General features: G+C 33.4%; 1 protein-coding gene and 1 long non-coding RNA gene across 5 annotated transcripts in view; one reads left to right on the top strand and one right to left on the bottom strand.

The window, feature by feature from the left end:
- The window catches only part of LOC118164379, a 5,915-nt gene extending 3,712 nt beyond the window's left edge, over window positions 1-2,203 (bottom strand). Inside the window, exon 1 of the long non-coding RNA XR_004749466.1 lies at window positions 1,933-2,203. This is a non-coding gene — a long non-coding RNA (uncharacterized LOC118164379). The remainder of the gene's footprint in view (window positions 1-1,932) is intronic.
- PCDH17 (protocadherin 17) overlaps window positions 1-18,389 on the top strand; it is a 90,329-nt gene that overhangs the window by 25,272 nt on the left and 46,668 nt on the right. For 3 of the 4 annotated variants that reach the window (XM_035321871.1, XM_035321853.1, XM_035321880.1), the window contains exons 3-4: window positions 2,975-3,033; window positions 3,178-3,350. In XM_035321871.1, the coding sequence (XP_035177762.1) occupies window positions 2,975-3,033; window positions 3,178-3,350 (232 nt within the window). The remainder of the gene's footprint in view (window positions 1-2,974; window positions 3,034-3,177; window positions 3,351-18,389) is intronic. The other variant, XM_035321864.1, reaches the window with a different exon arrangement.

Raw genomic sequence — 18,389 nt, 5'->3', positions numbered from 1 at the left:
TTTCTTTCTTTCTTTCTTTCTTTCTTTCTTTCTTTCTTTCTTTCTTTCTCTCTCTCTCTCTCTCTCTCTCTCTCTTCCTCTCTTCCTCTCTTCTTTCTTTTCTTAAAGAATACAACTCAGAGGTGTGCAGCTGTATATGTATAGTTATCAACTATTTATAGCTGTCCTTTTGCAACAATGCACTTACTGTAAGATGGCAACTAAGTGTTTAGATGCAAAATACAATATGAAGGAAATTGGTCAAATTATACATGAATTAAAGGTCATTAACAATTACCATAAATACAAAATTTCTCAGAAGCAACTTCCACTGTTCAGAATGTAGCTAAGATTTTGTGGTAACTTCTATTTTAAAATTTATATTTTGACTAGTTCAGGGTGTGTGATATGATTTTATTGATATGACAATGTAGAAGCAAAATGTATGCTCAGTTCTGACTATGATCCAGATTACAGAGAAGTCCTTAGCACCACATTTAAGGAGCTGTTATACTTAATTGCAGGGCAAAAGTCTGTTTTGTGTTTCCTAAACAGATAGTAGAGATTTGATGAAAAGGCACTTTATAACATATATTTTGCCTGAAAAAGGCATGAATAATGGGTGTTGATTCTAGTAGCAACTGTATTTAATAGGAAACTGATTTCTTGCATCACTAAAAGTATGAGGTCAGTTTTCCTGGACATCTATAGTTGAAATATTAGACTGAGAAAGTAAATATAAATTCTGCAATTGTATACTTGTATTTGGGACAAGTATGAGGCTCTGTGTATGTTGTGACGTTATATATATATATAATATATTTATATATATGATGTGGATTTGCTGCTCACAAGAGATACTAGCTTTCAACTTGAAACGGGAAAAGAATAAAAGGCAGAATTAAGGCAGCTTCTGAAATCTGTTGTATTACATTCAAGAGATTAAATATAAGAATGCTGTGCCTCTTTTTTTTTTTTTTTTTTTTTCTTTTTTGGATTTTTTTTTTTATAATTTTAAATATTGTCCAAGAAGAGCAAACAATACTCTACATTACATCTTTTAAAACCAGGACTTTTTATTTTCCTAAGTTTAAAACTCCCTAACTGAAGTGGTTAAATTTCAAAAAGTTTGAATAGCTGTAGCTGAAAATATGAATACTTCTGAAAAGCTGACTTGGAAAAGCAGTGGCATTACACTGGATTTGGTGTCCCATATTTTCAGAATTCTCCTTCTGTAATGTAGAGTATTGTTTGCTCTTCTTGGACAGTATTTAAGAAGTTTTATAAGCTCACCCTTTAAAGCTGCTAAAGAAGAAAAAGAAGATAAAGTCATTTAGAATTATAAATATCAGTCTTTTATGCTATATTTTGAAAACAGAAGAGTAACAATCTGATTCTTTCATACAGCTTACATCAAAGAAAATTTGCTGCTAAAACTTCTAGTTATTTTTATAATGATGCACAATGTACACTGCAGTTTAAATTAGAAATTGCCTCAAAAAGTGAACACAATCTGTGTTATAATCCTAATTTTTGAAGCAAAAGACTTAACTAGCAATAAGAAGAATGTACAGCGCAGCTACACTTCATAAATCCAAAATAGAAGACTTTTATCTTCTGTCTCTTTCCTAATTCACACAAGGTATCCATGGTACACAAACACATCTATTTCTTATATGTCTTGAGAATGGCAGATGGCTACCTATTTACTGTTGCAACCATGACTGTTACATTTCAGATGTAACTTCATACATCTTTTCTGAATTCCGGTATTCCAACCATACAAACAGTAGCAAATATTTCTAATTATTACATGCCTAGAAAACAAAATAAAAAACAACTCACAAAAAAAAAAAAAAGCTAAAAAAATTAAATGGGAAGTGGTAGGGAACAAAAAATATCAGGGAGACCAGTCACTTGCATAAATACTTGTTCCACAACTTTAAACCTTACCTTGGACCTTCTGCTCCATTAATTGAGCACTGTCTGTGTAACCGATGCTGATACATGAGATGCTGTTGCAAAACTCATAGCCGCTGTGAAGCATAGTGGTGTGATATGAAGTGATGGAGAAAACAGTAGAAGCTCTGTCACTAGGTCAGCTGCAAGTTGAAGTGATATGTGTGAATCTACAGTATATGGGGTTTTGTGAAAGATTCAGTCTCTTTTTCTCCCAAAGAACTTCAGCTGACGATACAAGGGGAATTCAGTTCCCTTTGGCAGGACTCCATGTCGGTCTGGATGCTGTAAATACTTCTGCTTCTACAGTTACTTAGCTCATGCTGCTAAAAATATACTTATGACAGAGTTAATGAAAGTATCTTCATTTTTAAAACCACTTGTCTACAACAATCATTTAATGTTCTTGTTTGCATGTGTGGTTCTCATTATTCAGATGTAGCTATTAATACTGATGACAATTAAAGAGAGAAAATCCAAATATTTTCATACTTGCACTTTTCCAGTAGAATTAAAAACAACAACAAACAGCCAAATAACCACAAATAGTTTTTTTTTTTTGTTTTTTTTTTTTTTTGTAATTCACAAATTATATAGTAATATATTAAATTGCATTACAGTAAGGGCTTCAGAATCCCTGTAGATGATGTAATTTTGCTTAAAAATTAGTATTACTGAATAATTCACTTTTGTAATATGCAAAAGTATTTTTTTCTCTCATTTTCAATAACCATCAGTCTTAATATCTAACTAATGAAAAAACATAAACAGTGTAATCTGTCAGGTTGCTAACAGAGAATGCCACTTTTTGGAGCTTCGTTGTTTACTTTAGCAGGTAATTTTTGGACCGGAATCATTTAATTGTTCTGAGCACATAATTACATGCCAGCATTTTCCAATTTAATTAAAATGTACAAATCTGAAGATTAAGGGAATTTTTGAATTATTAATCATTTCTCCTCTAGGAAATCTTGTTGCTCTGCAGGAGATTTGTCCAGTGTACAACTATACGTATTTTTTTCCTTCTCTTTCGCAGACAGACAATTTTCCCGCAGAGCCCAATTACATGGGCAGCAGGCAGCAGTTTGTTCAAAGGTAAGGCCTATTAAATAACTTTCTCGGCTTCCCCATTTGCATTCTTGTCAAAATTGCTTTGCCAGAGAGTACAATTCAACTTAGAACAAGTAAATACAACTCTTTCTCTCTCTTTCTCTCTCTCTTTTTAAATATGTATTTCAGTAGCTCCACGTTCAAGGATCCAGAAAGAGCCAGCTTGAGGGACAGCGGGCATGGGGACAGTGATCAGGCTGACAGTGACCAAGACACTAACAAAGGCTCCTGCTGTGACATGTCTGTTAGGGAGGCACTCAAGATGAAAACTACTTCAACTAAAAGCCAGCCACTTGAACAAGGTGAGTGAAGTCTCCAATGCTTACAAAGCATAAAGTTTAAGCCATCATTATAAACCTATTAGCATTGCAATTGCAGTGTATCAGGGTGGAATAGCCCTCTAATAATACTATCAGAGAAAACAGTAAATCTTGTAGCTAGCCCAGAGCAAAGATGTTCTGTATCTTTCAGAATGAACATGAAACGAAACCACAAGTATCCTCTTTTTTTATTTTTATTTTTTTTCTTTGGAAATCCAAAGCAGATTTAAAAAAAAATAATAAAGTACTTTTCTAAAGTGATTAGAATATACTTTACCTCCATTGGCATTGCCTGTGATATACTATATACTGTTCTTCAGCCAAAGCGTGATTTGAAAACTCAAACTAGACATGACTGCAACAGATAAAAGAACGACAGTCATTTACATTCCACATCTAGTTTGGAGAAGAGGAAAAGGAAAGAGACTTGGGATATCAAACAACAGTAAAAATGGATCAGAAGGTGTTTCATTTCATGGATGTAATGTATCTATTTGTAATGTTGATTTCACAATTATTAGTAGCATGAAAACTGTCAAATACTAAACTAATCTGATTTTTAGTATAATTTCATTCATTTTCTAGGAAGGTATCAAAGATGAGTGTCTGTGAAACAGCTAAAATAATGTATTTCAGGACAATAACAATGATCTCTGCAAGCCTTCATTCTGACAAATAAGCATATTTAATTCTTCAAACAGTGCCCAATTAAATTTTCCTTAGAGATATGAGATATGTTTTATCGTACTATAAGGTCTTCTATTTCAAAAGAAATAGTTTTTTTTTTTTTTTTTTTTTTTTTTTTTAAGCATCAGACAATCTGACCACTCCAGCAGTGTGTTTGTGCAATTTCCTTCATAACCTATAAGCAATAAGCAATAAGGAAGTGCACTACTGAATTATTTTGAAATGTTTTATATATTTGCTTTAGTTTAGGTTGTGTGGAAGATGATTTAGTGTTAAAGACAGTTAACAGATGATTAAATAAGTCAGCCTTCATGAGAAGCTACATATATAATTAAGCAGAAATATACTATGAGCTTTTTATTAATTGTTGATTAATTGGAACTAGATTTTTTATCACTAGCCTAGTCTGATCTGTTGTACAGTCATCAGGAATACATGTTCAACTTATATTTTTTTTTGCTGTGTATTTAGAATACTGCAGTATAATTTATTCTGTATGTACTTGAGGGTTGACCTCACATATGACCTTATTTTCCAAGTAATAAATGCCAGAAAGATTATTTTTTCCCAACCTTTTGCCACAGCAACTCTCTGCTTATAATTGGACATTGATCTGTATAAAGAAGCAATACTAGACTAGACTTTTTTTTTTTTTTTTTTTTTTTAAAGAAGCTCTTTGAATGTGTATCTAAATTTCTCAGTTTTGTATCTCCCTGAATATCTATCTATAAAGTAACAAAGTACACAGCAATGAAAGCAAGAAGTTCTAAAATACAAGAAGTTTAATTAGGAAAATAATTTACCATAAATTATGAAAAAGTGCTTTTTTTTTTTTTTTGAAAAGTACTCTATAGCTAGAGTTCAATTTTTACTGCAGTTTGTCCAACAGCATAAAGCCTAATACTGCTCAAAATATAAGAGCACTAGTCAACATATTAAGCCAACTACTCCTATTATTTATTTTCATTATAACACAGAGTTATATGGAGGTTTGCACTTATCATTATATCTATATAAGCAGCCCCATTCATCAAGAAACATCTCATACTGATGGCTTATATTAATTTCTCACATTCTCATTAAACATATACTGAGCTATGAATGTTAAGTATTGTCAGCCACTGAGTTGGTTGCAGCAACAGGTGTTTATGTGATTTTTTTTTACTGAAAAAAAAAAAAAGTATTAGCATGGAGAGATAAACTAACTTTTTTTTTTAATTATTTTTATTTTTTTTTCCCAAATATAATTACAAATGCTAATGACATCCATTTGTTTACTTGTATGAACTCTTCCATCTCAAGTGTCAGGTAATAAAGTCATTGGCATGTTATGAAAACTGAACATGCAGTGAGAACCTTATGGAGTTACAGATCATTACAGTAAAAAATATGGTGCAATGTGTTTTTTTTTTCAATTAAATCAATGATTGCTTGTCATTGAGCATAGTATGATTAGGGCTTTTAGTCCAATATAACTTCTCTCTTTTGAAAGATAATGAACAAAATTGCTTTTTCTAGTCATTATCCTATCCTATCCTGTCCTATCCATTTGCCATGTTGACAGAGGGTGAGAAATGTTTGTGGGTAGAAAAAAGATGGCATTTTCTTTAGAGAAAAATTGTTTTCTAGGAAAAGGAGATGGACATCTTACTAGAAACAATTTTATATAGTAGCACCTAAAGCAGTATCAGAAGTGGTGGTTCAGTCATCTTTCTGGGTTGTGCTGAGGGATGGGAGTTCACTCTTTTGTAGCAAAAAAAATGCGATGCCCATCTACAAGAAGGGCCGGAGGGCTGACCCGGGGAACTACAGGCCTGTCAGTTTGACCTCAGTACCAGGGAAGCTCATGGAGCAGATCCTCTTGGGAGTCATCATGCGGCACTTGAAGGGCAAGCAGGCGATCAGGCCCAGTCAGCATGGGTTTATGGAAGGCAGGTCCTGCTTGACGAACCTGATCTCCTTCTATGACAAAGTGTCGCGCTGGGTGGACGAGGGAAAGGCTGTGGATGTGGTCTACCTTGACTTCAGCAAGGCTTTTGACACCGTCTCCCACAGCATTCTCCTCAAGAAACTGGCTGCTCTTGGCTTGGACTGGCGCACGCTTCGTTGGGTTAGAAACTGGCTGGAAGGGCGACGAAGCTGGTGAGGGGCCTGGAGAACAAGTCCTACGAGGAGCGGCTGAAGGAGCTGGGCTTATTCAGCCTGGAGAAGAGGAGGCTCAGGGGCGACCTTATCGCTCTCTACAGATACCTTAAAGGAGGCTGTAGAGAGGTGGGGGTTGGCCTGTTCTCCCACGTGCCTGGTGACAGGACGAGGGGGAATGGGCTAAAGTTGTGCCAGGGGAGTTTTAGGTTAGATGTTAGGAAGAGCTTCTTTACTGAAAGGGTTGTGAGGCATTGGAACAGGCTGCCCAGGGAGGTGGTGGAGTCACCATCCCTGGAAGTCTTCAAAAGACGTTTAGATGTAGAGCTTAGGGATATGGTTTAGTGGGGACTGTTAGTGTTAGGTTAGAGGTTGGACTCGATGATCTTGAGGTCTCTTCCAACCTAGAAATTCTGTGATTCTGTGAAAGTTTCAGGCTTGATTATTGTAATTTAAAGATATCTAAAATATTTAACTTCTGCTGTTAGAACAGTGACATTTTTGAAAAATAAACAGTCTTAACAGTTAACTCAGGATCTAGATTTCAGATTCCTAACTTAACAAGTGAGTTAAGTTTGAGTTTGAAAAGTTACATCTTCTGTATGTCGTTGTCACTATTGTAATGATTCCTGTTCCACCCAGGGCAGTAATAAGAATCTTAGCAGTACTAGTATTTTAACTACAAGTTTGAGCAAATGTAGCTTAGGCAGCTTGAAAATCAGTAATGGAGAAATAAGACAGTATATGAAAAAATAATTTCTATAAATGACATCTGATTTTGGTATGCAATGGGGGGCAAACTCATTTTATGATTTTCATTAAAATAGTGAAAGCAGTGTAAAGCCTCAAAAACTTTGCTATTAAAATATTTGATTTCAAGGAAAATATTTCTAAATAGCACGTTTTGTCTAATGGTGATCATAAACATTAACACAAATGAGAAAGATTGCCAATCAGCTGTCATTAGGAAATGCTTCTGGAAGCTCATCACTTGGCCTAAATGGAAAGAAAGGGGTGGATGGTGGGGAGATGGGGGGGGCGGGGGGGGTGGGGCAACCCTTTAAATGTTATTGGGACAGTTAGTCTTGTGTTGAAATAAGCATGTCTCCTTTTAGTTATTTCAATTATGTATCTTTTTCCCCCTGTAAATTCCAAGCAATTTTCTGCATAAAAATATCTGTTATCAGCAGCTTATGCTGATTCAGCTGTCTTACTAAGCAGCTTGTTGTGTCTGTTACTTTTTCAGTAAAATAGTTTTAGACAAGTTTGTCTTGTTTACCTCTTTTTTTCCTTTTTCTTTCTGTTTTCTTTCTGAGACTTTAAACCCCATCACTAATTCAGACAGTTTGAGATCACCCTACTTATAAATCTTACAAGAAATATTAGTTTTGAATATGTCTGTTATATAAAAATTCCTGTTCAGCCTGATGTATTATATATCATCACATTTATTGATACATCACATTTATTAATACATCACATGTATTATATAATCATCACATTTGATGATTAACTAACAGAATAATATTTTTCTTTGCTGTTGTTTGTGCATAGCAGCAATAATCTGTATTCCTTGAAAAGATATCCAAAGCTGAAAATTATAATGTGATATCTACAGGGATGCAGTACAGCAGAAAAAAAATGTTCATTTTATACTTTTCTTAGTAAATCCTGAATATGTTTATCTGATAATGATAATTTTACTGATTTAAAACTATAGAGATGTGGAGGTTTCTTGTAGTTGCTTATAAATCATTGTCTTTGTTAGATTTTTTGCCAGTATTTTTTCCTTACCTTTTTCTCTTTTACCTTTTTTTACCTATCTCTTTTTTTCTTCCCCTTCTGTTTTCCTTCTTTAACATATATTTGAATTCAGCAGCTTCTTTGGTTTTTGTTTTTTGCTTTATCACTGTGCATCACATTCTGCTTTCAGAACATTTGCTTGCCATTCACACCTGCATCCCGTAGAGGGGGTATTTCTGCATGTGCTGTTAACTATTTAACAGTAGCACAATCACAAGAATAAAGGAAAACCAGAGATATCTCCATGGAGAAAGACTGAAAGAAAGCTTCAGGGTTGGAGTCAGAGACTCCTCTAGAACCTGTGTTGCTTATCAGGTTTCTCTGGAGGACACTTTTAATCTAAGACATAAGTGACTAGGATAAAAGGGCTGGAGTAAGTCTTCAGAAAATAATAATAATAATAATAAAAAATGAGAGATTAAATATCACTCAAAAAGGTAATTTTATTTTTCTGTTGTCACAACAAAACAACACATGCATTACAATTAATGCAACCCTGCATGCAACAGTCTAATCAGTGTTTTAGCATATTTGTGAATACTGACAAGTTTGTCCACTGAACCTGTTTATGGAACAAAACTAGAGTAACTTGTGCATTTACATTCTCAATTTCTAAAAAGAAAGGTCTCTGAAATCTGGTATCTTGCATTTTCCATCTGCAGTGGAGTAGAAATTATCAGATTTTTAGCAATATATTTTTCTGAAATATTCATTGATTTTCTTGTTATAATTCTTTAGTCTTAGGATAACTAATATTCATTCTGTTTAACTAAATGAGAATTAGTCTAGGCTGATAAGTGCAGAAAGTTTAACAATCAAATTTCTGCTGTCTGACATCATCACCAATTCTTTCTGTGTCATTGGGGATGATGAGTTCTTTTATGAGTACATCAACTTAATGAGGTAATGGAAAAGAAGACTAGAGAAATATTTCTTTACCAAGTTCTCAGAACTAGTGAAAGCCTATGCTGAGAAACTGACTGAGGCTGACAGAGCTGACAACTTGTGAGATATTTTGTTCAGCATTACTTCCTCACAGTAGTGTTTTTTCTTCTGGACAGAATATCTCTTATAACATTCTCTCTGTACTTAGAATGTGAATGGCTGACAGACTGCACCACTTGTTCTGATGTCACCTAGGAGTCTTTAGGTCCAAGACTATTGTCCCTTCCAACTCAGCTACCACTAATACCCCTAATACCCTTACCTTGCTGTTTTATGTCAGGACTTGAACACAATATCCATTCTTCACTTTCATCTGATTAAGTGTTTTCCAGGCAAACTACAATAGCAACTTACTTGTATTGAGAGTCTCATGTTTTATTTAATATGACTTAGTAATACCTGTTTCTAGAGCTGTAAGTCTGGAAACAGTTAGGTGGAGCCCACACAAAAATTAGTGTTTTTTTTTTTTTTTTTTTTTTTTCCCTATTCATTTGCTCTTTTCTATGTAATTTCTCTCACTTACTTGTTCAGCTTCCCTGCTTTATGCAAGCACATGTGTGATCTTGGGTGGAGATTAAGGCAGACCAAAGACTAATTTATCTATTCTGTAACTTATTATGGAGGAAGACTGCTTTCTAACTGTTTTCTTGACCAGTTTTGTCATCAACACACTGTAGATATTTGATTTGTGCCTCATTCTAATAGTGGGACTTACAATTTAAGACTAAAAAATTCTGTAGAATTATAGACTTTTATGAAGAATAAGGCAATATTTACATTATCTAGATGACCCCTTCAGTGCATTAAAAAAAAAATAAAAAAAAATCATGATGACATTTAAACTGTCAGCATTTTCCTACTTTTCTGCTGTGAGAACATTTGTCAAGGAAAGAGTACTTTTGAATTTAAGAAAATTAACATCATCATTAGGGTCTCATCCTTCTTGTGAAGTCTCTCCATTGGTATCTAAATTTTAAAATAATATTTTTTACTTCTTTAGTTAGAGGAGTACTCAGGAAAGTTTCAGACGTTATTAGTGCCTTAATCTCTGATAGTAATTTAAAGCTGACCTAGATCTTTGCAAGACTTAAACAGGCTGAGCAAGGCTATGCAAATGTTCTGTAATGTCATTTTTTGAGTGACCAGAATACTATTTCCCCTTTGAATCTAAGTAAATGAACTCAACTGAGGAATACGGGTCGGTTGCATTTGCTATACAGGTGCCTGTCATGACCTTTCTCATGTTAATAACCAGTACCTATGACATATCTGTTGCTGCATTATCTCTTGAGTAAATTATATGATGGATTTGGGAAAAATAAAAACAAAGTCCTTTATCTACAAATTTATTTACTCATAGTATTAAAGTTCTTTTATTATTGTTATTATTATTTCCCCTCTGTTGCTCTTATGTTGAATATCTTCTTAAGTTTTATTTTTAGACCTACTACTCTACCAGAGAATTTACTTTAACTTTTTACCTGTCAGTTATTTTGATACTGAGTCTAGGTTCATGAGTGGCACTTTGTGACATTGGTTTGAGTGATGTGTTTAGAAGCAGAGCCTTTTTTTTTTTTTTTTTTTTTTTTTAATGCTTCCTCATTAGAAAGGAGAGTGTTCCCATGCATAGCTTCTCTCCATGGTGGGATCTCCTCATATGAGCAGCTCTGGAGTTCAAGCAAAGCTATCCAGGTGAGGAAAGAGAAATCTGATGGAGCAGGTGCTTGTCCTAGAAGAAATCAGAAAAGGATGTGAAGTGGCAACCTAATAAAGAAGGGATGGATTAGCTTAATACCTTGACTACTTACTTAGCTGCCTTCACTGTTAGAAAACAGAAAAGCAGTGCAAACATTCTGGCAGCTGAAGTGACAGTGAATACACTTTGTATCAGGGTATCTTAGCCTATTATTTCCACCTGTTATTGCCTATTATCCTCATATTGCCTATTGCCTATTATTTTCAACTGGAGTTGAGTTCTTCCAAACCAAATTTTTAATCAGATGTGTGTTTCATCATCTTGCAGATTATTATCATGTAGTAGCAGTGAAGTTTTGTGAAGAGCATACACCACATTTAATTAATGTACTTAGCCATAGATTAGGGGGGAAATTTCTATAACTGACTTTCAATACATACAGAAAGAACTTTCTGCATCTGTACACACACAAAACATATCACTGAGACACACACACAAAAAGGACTATAATAGTTCAGCACATTGTGATGCTTGCACCATTTGATATGTCATGCTACATTTTCCAAGTTATTTTATTGTCCCCCTATTGTTTCTTATTTTTATAATTACAGATTAATTAACTGGTCTGAATTATTTTGCCCTGGATATTTTTGCTCTGTATCTTGATTTCACTGGAAACTTCATAAACAAATCAATTTAGATATATTATTACCAACACGTTAAAAGGCTGAAACTGTACCAACAGAAATGTTAATACATTTCAGAAGTGATTTCTCTGATGAGCTTATTTGCAAATTAATGCATATCATGCACTTCAAGATCAAGTCTGTTACCATGAATCTCACATCTGAGATGTAGGTGTAAATTTTAACAATGGAGTGCTGAAACTGATGGTGCTCATTTCTTCATGCTTTGCTTTTAAGGCAACAAAACAGAATATTCCTCCCCTGTCACTAGTCTAAATCTCATCACTTCCTTTCTGTACTCTCTATTTTGACACTGCCTTTCCTGGGGCTGAGCTCAGTTATTGTACTGCAGTTTGTTCTTGGAAGTCTTAGAATCCATAAATTATCTTTTTGCTTTATTCCCACTAGAAGAGCAAGTGAAGGATTTTCCATTCTCAGTAAAATGAAGCCCTTCTATGTCAAAATCAGAATGAGCTAACATTTTTTATTTTCAGATTCTTTTTATAAATTGATAGGAAAGTAGGGGCATAGAAAGATCAACAGCTTTTGAAACACGGAAATCAGAAAATTGACAGTTTTCGTTGTTTCTGGTTTTATGCACTTCCCTGGAACATAACTGGATATGCTTACTTTTGTTAATGAAAATTTTAGGGCATATATTAATGTATTGAATAGACACTTAATATCACACAAACTATTTTAACTGGACTAGGGACTGTTTTTCTACTTCTTAGTCTGTTTTCTTTTAATTAAGCTAATTAATTAATTGTAGATTAAATATATATGTGCATATGTTTATTCAGTTATATAAAAAGTAAATTATATATATCCTGTCCTCTCTTTCTAATTTTATATCATCATTGTATGATTGTATCTCCTGTTAAAGAGTCAACAAAAATATGAATATGATAATATATATATATATTACTCAGGTTTTCACACAATCCCGTTGCATGTTCCAGTAACATTCTTGTTACCAAATTGAAGGAATATTCTGCAGATGGAGTTACTCCAAAGCTAATGCCTATTAGTTGGAAACCTGAATTTGGATTTTGGTTATCAACAGTTTTATGTCCAGCTGAGGAAAACGTATCAATAGAAGCATCTTAAATAATAGACAGGAAATAATTATTCCATTTAGTGATACTTCAGTTAGAATAACATTAATTGAATTTTGTTTTTCTGGAACAAAGAATATCTTATAATTTCTATATACAACAATCCAGTCTGTCCTTTTGCTGGCCTTTTTTGTTGTGTACATATTACTTTTCTGCTATGTCCAGGTTTCCAGAGGGAGAGAAATGATATAATTTAATTTAGCCCAGAGTTCCAGCACATGCTATTTAGTGACAAAGCATTTGTACTCAGTTTGTGGGGACATTTTTAAGGAAGATCTGGACAAATTCAAAATAAATAGAGGGGTTAGAATAACAGCATAAAACAGTGGTTTACAAAACATGACCCATGGGTGAAGTCTGGAAGAACTGTTTTTTGTTTACAGTTTGTATTTGTTTAAATGAACAAAGACTGAATGGAAACATAATAAATCTCTTAATGTGTATAAAAAAGTTGTCATAAATAGGGTGGTAATTTCATTTAATTAATTAATTGACTAATTTGTAGTTTGCTGGGAGAACTGTTTAGGTTAAATATGAGGGAAAACTTTGCTATTAAGATATTTATGCACTGAAGCTGGCAATCCATATATGTTAAAGAATCCCTCTGCATAGTGGTTTCTAAAATGTTAAATTTTTTAGTGATAATCCAGATTTATTTCAACCTACTGAGGGCCAGAGGATCCACTTTAGTCCTGCTTTATATGATGCCGTAATTAAATGCAAGGGTGAGATGCACTGTCTAGTCCTGAGTAAAGTGTACTGAAAGGGAACATTTACACTGACCTGTTCTATACCCTTTTGTCTGTGAACATCTTCTTTTATGGGAAGAGCTCACCACATGAGAGAATTGCAGGGAATGTGGACTGTGCAGTGCTTCACAACAAGAATCCCTGATATACTGTAATAGCACTTAGCATTTAACGAGGACTTTGCTCAGACACAGAGTTGCAACATGATTAGCTTATTACTGCTCAGTGAAACTTTGTCTACTCTCTGTACATCAGTGATATACGCATGCATTGTGTCAGCCTCTGTGTGCCTACTGCCCATCCTTATATCCAGAATGGCATAACAGCTGGTTTCCATTCCCTGCTGCTGCTTTCTTCTGTTCCAGCTGCCACACTCAAATAACCTCCCTTCCCCAAGTGGGCTTCATATGGTTTGAAAGGGACTTAATGTACCTCAGAGCATGGGGAACTTTTGATGCATATTTCATCATGTTTCAGTTTTTCTACAGGGAACAGTGCATGTATAACAGATGTTCCCTGACTACTACCCCTTCCTGAAGGTGACATGCCTCTTTTTTTGTGTTTCGTCTCTAATGTATATGTAGCTGCTATTGCCTGTGTGGTACTAAAAAGTACTGCTCCATGGCTGCCCCTGTACTGAATGCCAAGCTGTATTTAATTCCATCTGCTCCCCTTTGCAGCATGAAATGGAGAGGAGCATATGCCCAGTATAACTAAGTAATAATATGGCACAGAAAGATAATAAAATAAAATAAAATAAATTACTTAAGATATGTACTTTTTTTTTCTTTAATTTGGGACCATATATTTTTCTAATTTTATATGCACTAATTGTCTCATAAAAATCAATAGGGGTGGACATGTGAGTAAATGTCAAAAAATCCTTCATCTTTTAATAGTTTCTCTGTTGTATATGAAATATGTGTTTTTAATATATGTACACATGTGCATGAAAAAGATATTAACTGATGATCCTGATATATATATATATATATAAATTAAACCTGTATCTTAAACATAAAGAAAATTGAAAGCTTTAGAAGTTTGGGCTTTTTTAAGACTGCAAATATGAGATCATTATGCAAATTAATTTTATTAATTTGCAAATCAATTTAATTAATTTCATCAGAAATCTTATTCTGAGAAAGTAAATTTCTGAAGCAAAAGCTAACAATCCAAAATATACTATAGGTATTTCAAAACCCAAAGTTTTTAAATATATAGTTGCTAATGTATAGCACTGCACATATAATGCACATATGCATGTGTATACAGATATATTTAATATAGTTAAAAATATATATTACAATGTAATTGTAGTATCTACTTAAATATTATTGGGTTGTGCACTTTGGATTTTTATAGGGATTTTTCTATCAACTTTTTTCAGTTTTGGCTTAAACTTTACCATCTGAACATACAGAATTTTATTATATGAACCAATTTTTGCTTGAACAAATAAATTCAGTTCTTAAATTAAAAGTGTAATGTCAGTTGCCCAATGGACATGAGCTCTAGCTAGTTACAGAGTCCAAACCTTAAAAGGCCCAAGTAAAGACCAAGAACACCAGAAAGACAAGTGGAATTGTGTCTGTTTCAATATTGTGGAAAGATTTCTGCAATTGGTCTGTAATCTGCAAGGAAGTGACTACTTGGTCTGTGTGCATGGATGAATATGAATAATCCCAAACTTTATGCGCTTTTATTAGTTTTAGCATGTGATTTCTTTTCTACTATCTGAACAGGTAGTAGAGGTACAAGGTTATGTAGTTTGATTTGAGGAGTCTATCACTTGTCTATGAGATAGTTTGTTGTTGCAAGTAAAGTTCACACAAAGATAATGTAGGTGTGTACATTATCTTAATTTGCTTTTTCTTATTTGAAGAAGTCATAGTTATTGTTTTATTTTATTTCATTCCCCGAGGTAGATAAAATTAATACTGCATCTTCATAATAATTTCAGAAAGTACCAGCTTCACAATACTCTTTTATTCACATTCCTCTTTTATAGGAATATTTTACTTACAGTAGAATTTTTTTACATTTAGTGTAGCCAATTGCATCCTAAAAATGTGTCATTTTTGGGTGGACGCTCTTAACAAGGACTAATATTTTCTCCACGACAAAAACTGCAAAATAATTTATGAAATAAATTCCTGTCAAATTCTCAACCTGATATCTTTTGTATGCTTGGTATTTTGTCAGAAACTAATAATACTAACAATAATAATAAACCATCACCAACAAAACACATTAAAAGAATTTGTTTAAAATATTTGTTAAATTTGTTTCCAAGTCATACAACACAGCAAGTTGGATGTGACCCTGGGTTAGGTCAGGTAATACTTTCTTTTCTCAAGTCAAAGTGTTATAACCAAGTAATACTGGGTTATACATAGGAATGGGGAAGCTGGTGGAGCAAAGAGGGATGGAGAAAGAACTATACTGTAAACTCCAGCCACTCCAGACCACACTGCTTTCAGGACAGCTCTAAACCCAGTTTAGCTTGTCAGTATGCTGTGACTGCATTTTGCTTCTCCAGAGTACCATAAAGCACACTAATGAATATGACCATAAAATTTAAAATAATAAATATCATGTAAAGTTGATGCTACATATCCCTTAATCACTGGGATATAATTGGATTCCACCCCCCCACCCCCTCCCCCTCCTTTGGCATTCAGGCTTATAGTAAACAAGGATATTCTCAAAATTTTATTTGGATGGAATTACACTGGAAAATACACATCATCATGTGTGGTAAAATATATTACAACTTCCAACTGTCTCTAAAGCAAGCAATAATATATTAATTCAGGGCACTTATATTTAACATTTATTACACCTTCCAAACACTATAATAATAATAATGTATTTGAATAGAAATATCAGAAACTATGAAGAATCCAGTAAAACTATTTCAGCTATCATTGTATGGTTATTTCAGGGTAAAAATAATGTTTAAGTAGTGGGAAATTCTGAAATAAATATCTTGAAATTGAATGCTTTCATGCTTTTATTGTGGAAATAAAATCCCATGAGATATTTAAGGCATGTTATTGATATATAGTTATAAAAATGGTGAACTTCACCTAAAGATGCCTTTTATTTGTATGGAATTATTGATAATATCCATATTTGTATTGCATTCAAATATTTCTGTATCAATTCTTTATTATTATTTCATTTTTAATTTATTTGTATTTTTGTTTTATTTTATGTACATTCACATTTTTTCCTCAGTATCTGGAGAATGGCAGATGTGTTTACGTTGACAGAATTTTGACACAATAGTAGTCTTTCAAAAACAGGTTAGATAGTAAAAATTTGGAACCCATCTTCTCTGTGAGCTTTAGAAATGCTAACCCATTGCAAATTCATTCATATTTGAAAGTGATCTCAGGAGTTACTTAATGAAGTTAAACAAGACAAAGTAAGCTCTACTACGTAAAGCTTAATATATGTCTATATATATCTTTACTACTTAGAGCCTAAACATTTCTGTAAAGTCTTTAAGACAGGTGCCAGTAGAACTTCAGACCGTTGTAAATTTAATAAATTTCTTCATCTTTTCACATGTACATGACAACGATAGATGGCTTATTGTTTATTATATAAAGATTCTTGTATTTCTACTAGCATGCTTGAAAGTAGAGTACTGTACGGCTTCTTCATTGTAAACTTGATTCATTTTTGTGACATGCACAAGTATTGATAGACAAAAATATTTACAGGAAGAAGAAAAAAAAATAGCTTAGAAGCTTAAGGTGTGGGAAGATAATGGAATGAGGGAAAAAAAAGATTTATGAAGAAACAGGAAACTGCTCAACTCTCGGAGATAATGTGCTTCTGTTGAATTTACTAATCCTCTGCAAAAAGTGATCAACATTTTTATTTTTCCTGAAGATCAGCTGCAACTAAATAATACTAAACTGGAATAATGTATTCTGTATTAGACAGGTACTTGCTGTTGCATAGTGGAGGTTCATCAAAGTCAGTAGGGTTGTATCACCTTGACTATTTTGGACAAACACAGTATAATATTTATTAAGTCTTACAAATCAACTAAACATTACATTTTTTCTTTCCTATCCAAAGTCAGGTATCAGCATTCTTTTGCTGAATGATGTCATTTGTAACTGAACTAAAATAAAATACTTTCTCAAAATATGGATATTTTATTTAGGAATTTAGTGCTTTCACTAAAGTTCAGTTTGCTGTCCTGATTTGGGAACAAATTACTCTGGTAAATATAACAAAAGTAGAAAATTGTTTAAGTTCAAGACAGCAAAAATTACTCTTTATAATCTTAACTAAGTTCAGGGAATGCTACTTTGTTATCTTTATTTACAGTGAATTTTACCTTTCCAAAAACTAAGACTCAGAGTTTCTCCTAGATATTTAGTCTCTATAATTACAAAGAAAGTGGAAAACCTGGATCTCAAGGTTTTTGTTAAAAATAATAATAATAATAAAAATAATTAAAAAAGCTTAACATCACTAACCTCTACATTTTCAACACTTTTGAAGGAGAGAACAGGCCACAAGTTCTTAGGAATCTTATCATTTCACCTACTATCTTAGCTACATCTGAGATACCTTGATTATATACATATAAATAGTTGACAGGCTCTTTAGAATTAACGAAGCAAGAAATAGGCACTTTTAGAGTATGATTCATTTGACCTATTTTACATGAAACATGCTTTCAAAATGTTCATTTCTTTCCACTGTCAGTAAAAGGTGACTAACTCAGATATAGTTCAATATTTGCTGATGTCTAAAGTTATGAAAGATGAATTGCAGTTAGTGTTCATTCAGGAAACAGCTTTTTACACACTGACCATTGCTTATCTCAACTTTTTGGTATCTATGTCTATGTCTCTTATTTGTGCTGCAGGTGTTAATGGTTCTAGACCTTTTTTTTCTTAAAAAAAAAAAAAAGTTAATTATATTAACTTGTTTGACAAATCTTTCCCATTTCATCAAATTATGATGTGGAGGTGGTGAATCTCTTTCATTTGAGAAATATGATTTCTGTTTTGCACAGCTGTTGTTCTCTCTTCCATATATGTGTAGCTGGGAGCAGTTTCACAAAGTTGAGTGACTGTGTAAATTTCATAGCTTTTGATGCTTTAGTTAAATATTCATCTCCGGGGGGGGGGGGGGGGGGGGGGGGGGGGGGGGGGGGGGGG

This window comes from Oxyura jamaicensis, chromosome 1 (assembly GCF_011077185.1).
Source record: "Oxyura jamaicensis isolate SHBP4307 breed ruddy duck chromosome 1, BPBGC_Ojam_1.0, whole genome shotgun sequence".
Classification (NCBI taxonomy): Eukaryota; Metazoa; Chordata; class Aves; order Anseriformes; family Anatidae; genus Oxyura; species Oxyura jamaicensis.
This window is presented reverse-complemented; position numbering and strand designations above follow the sequence as displayed.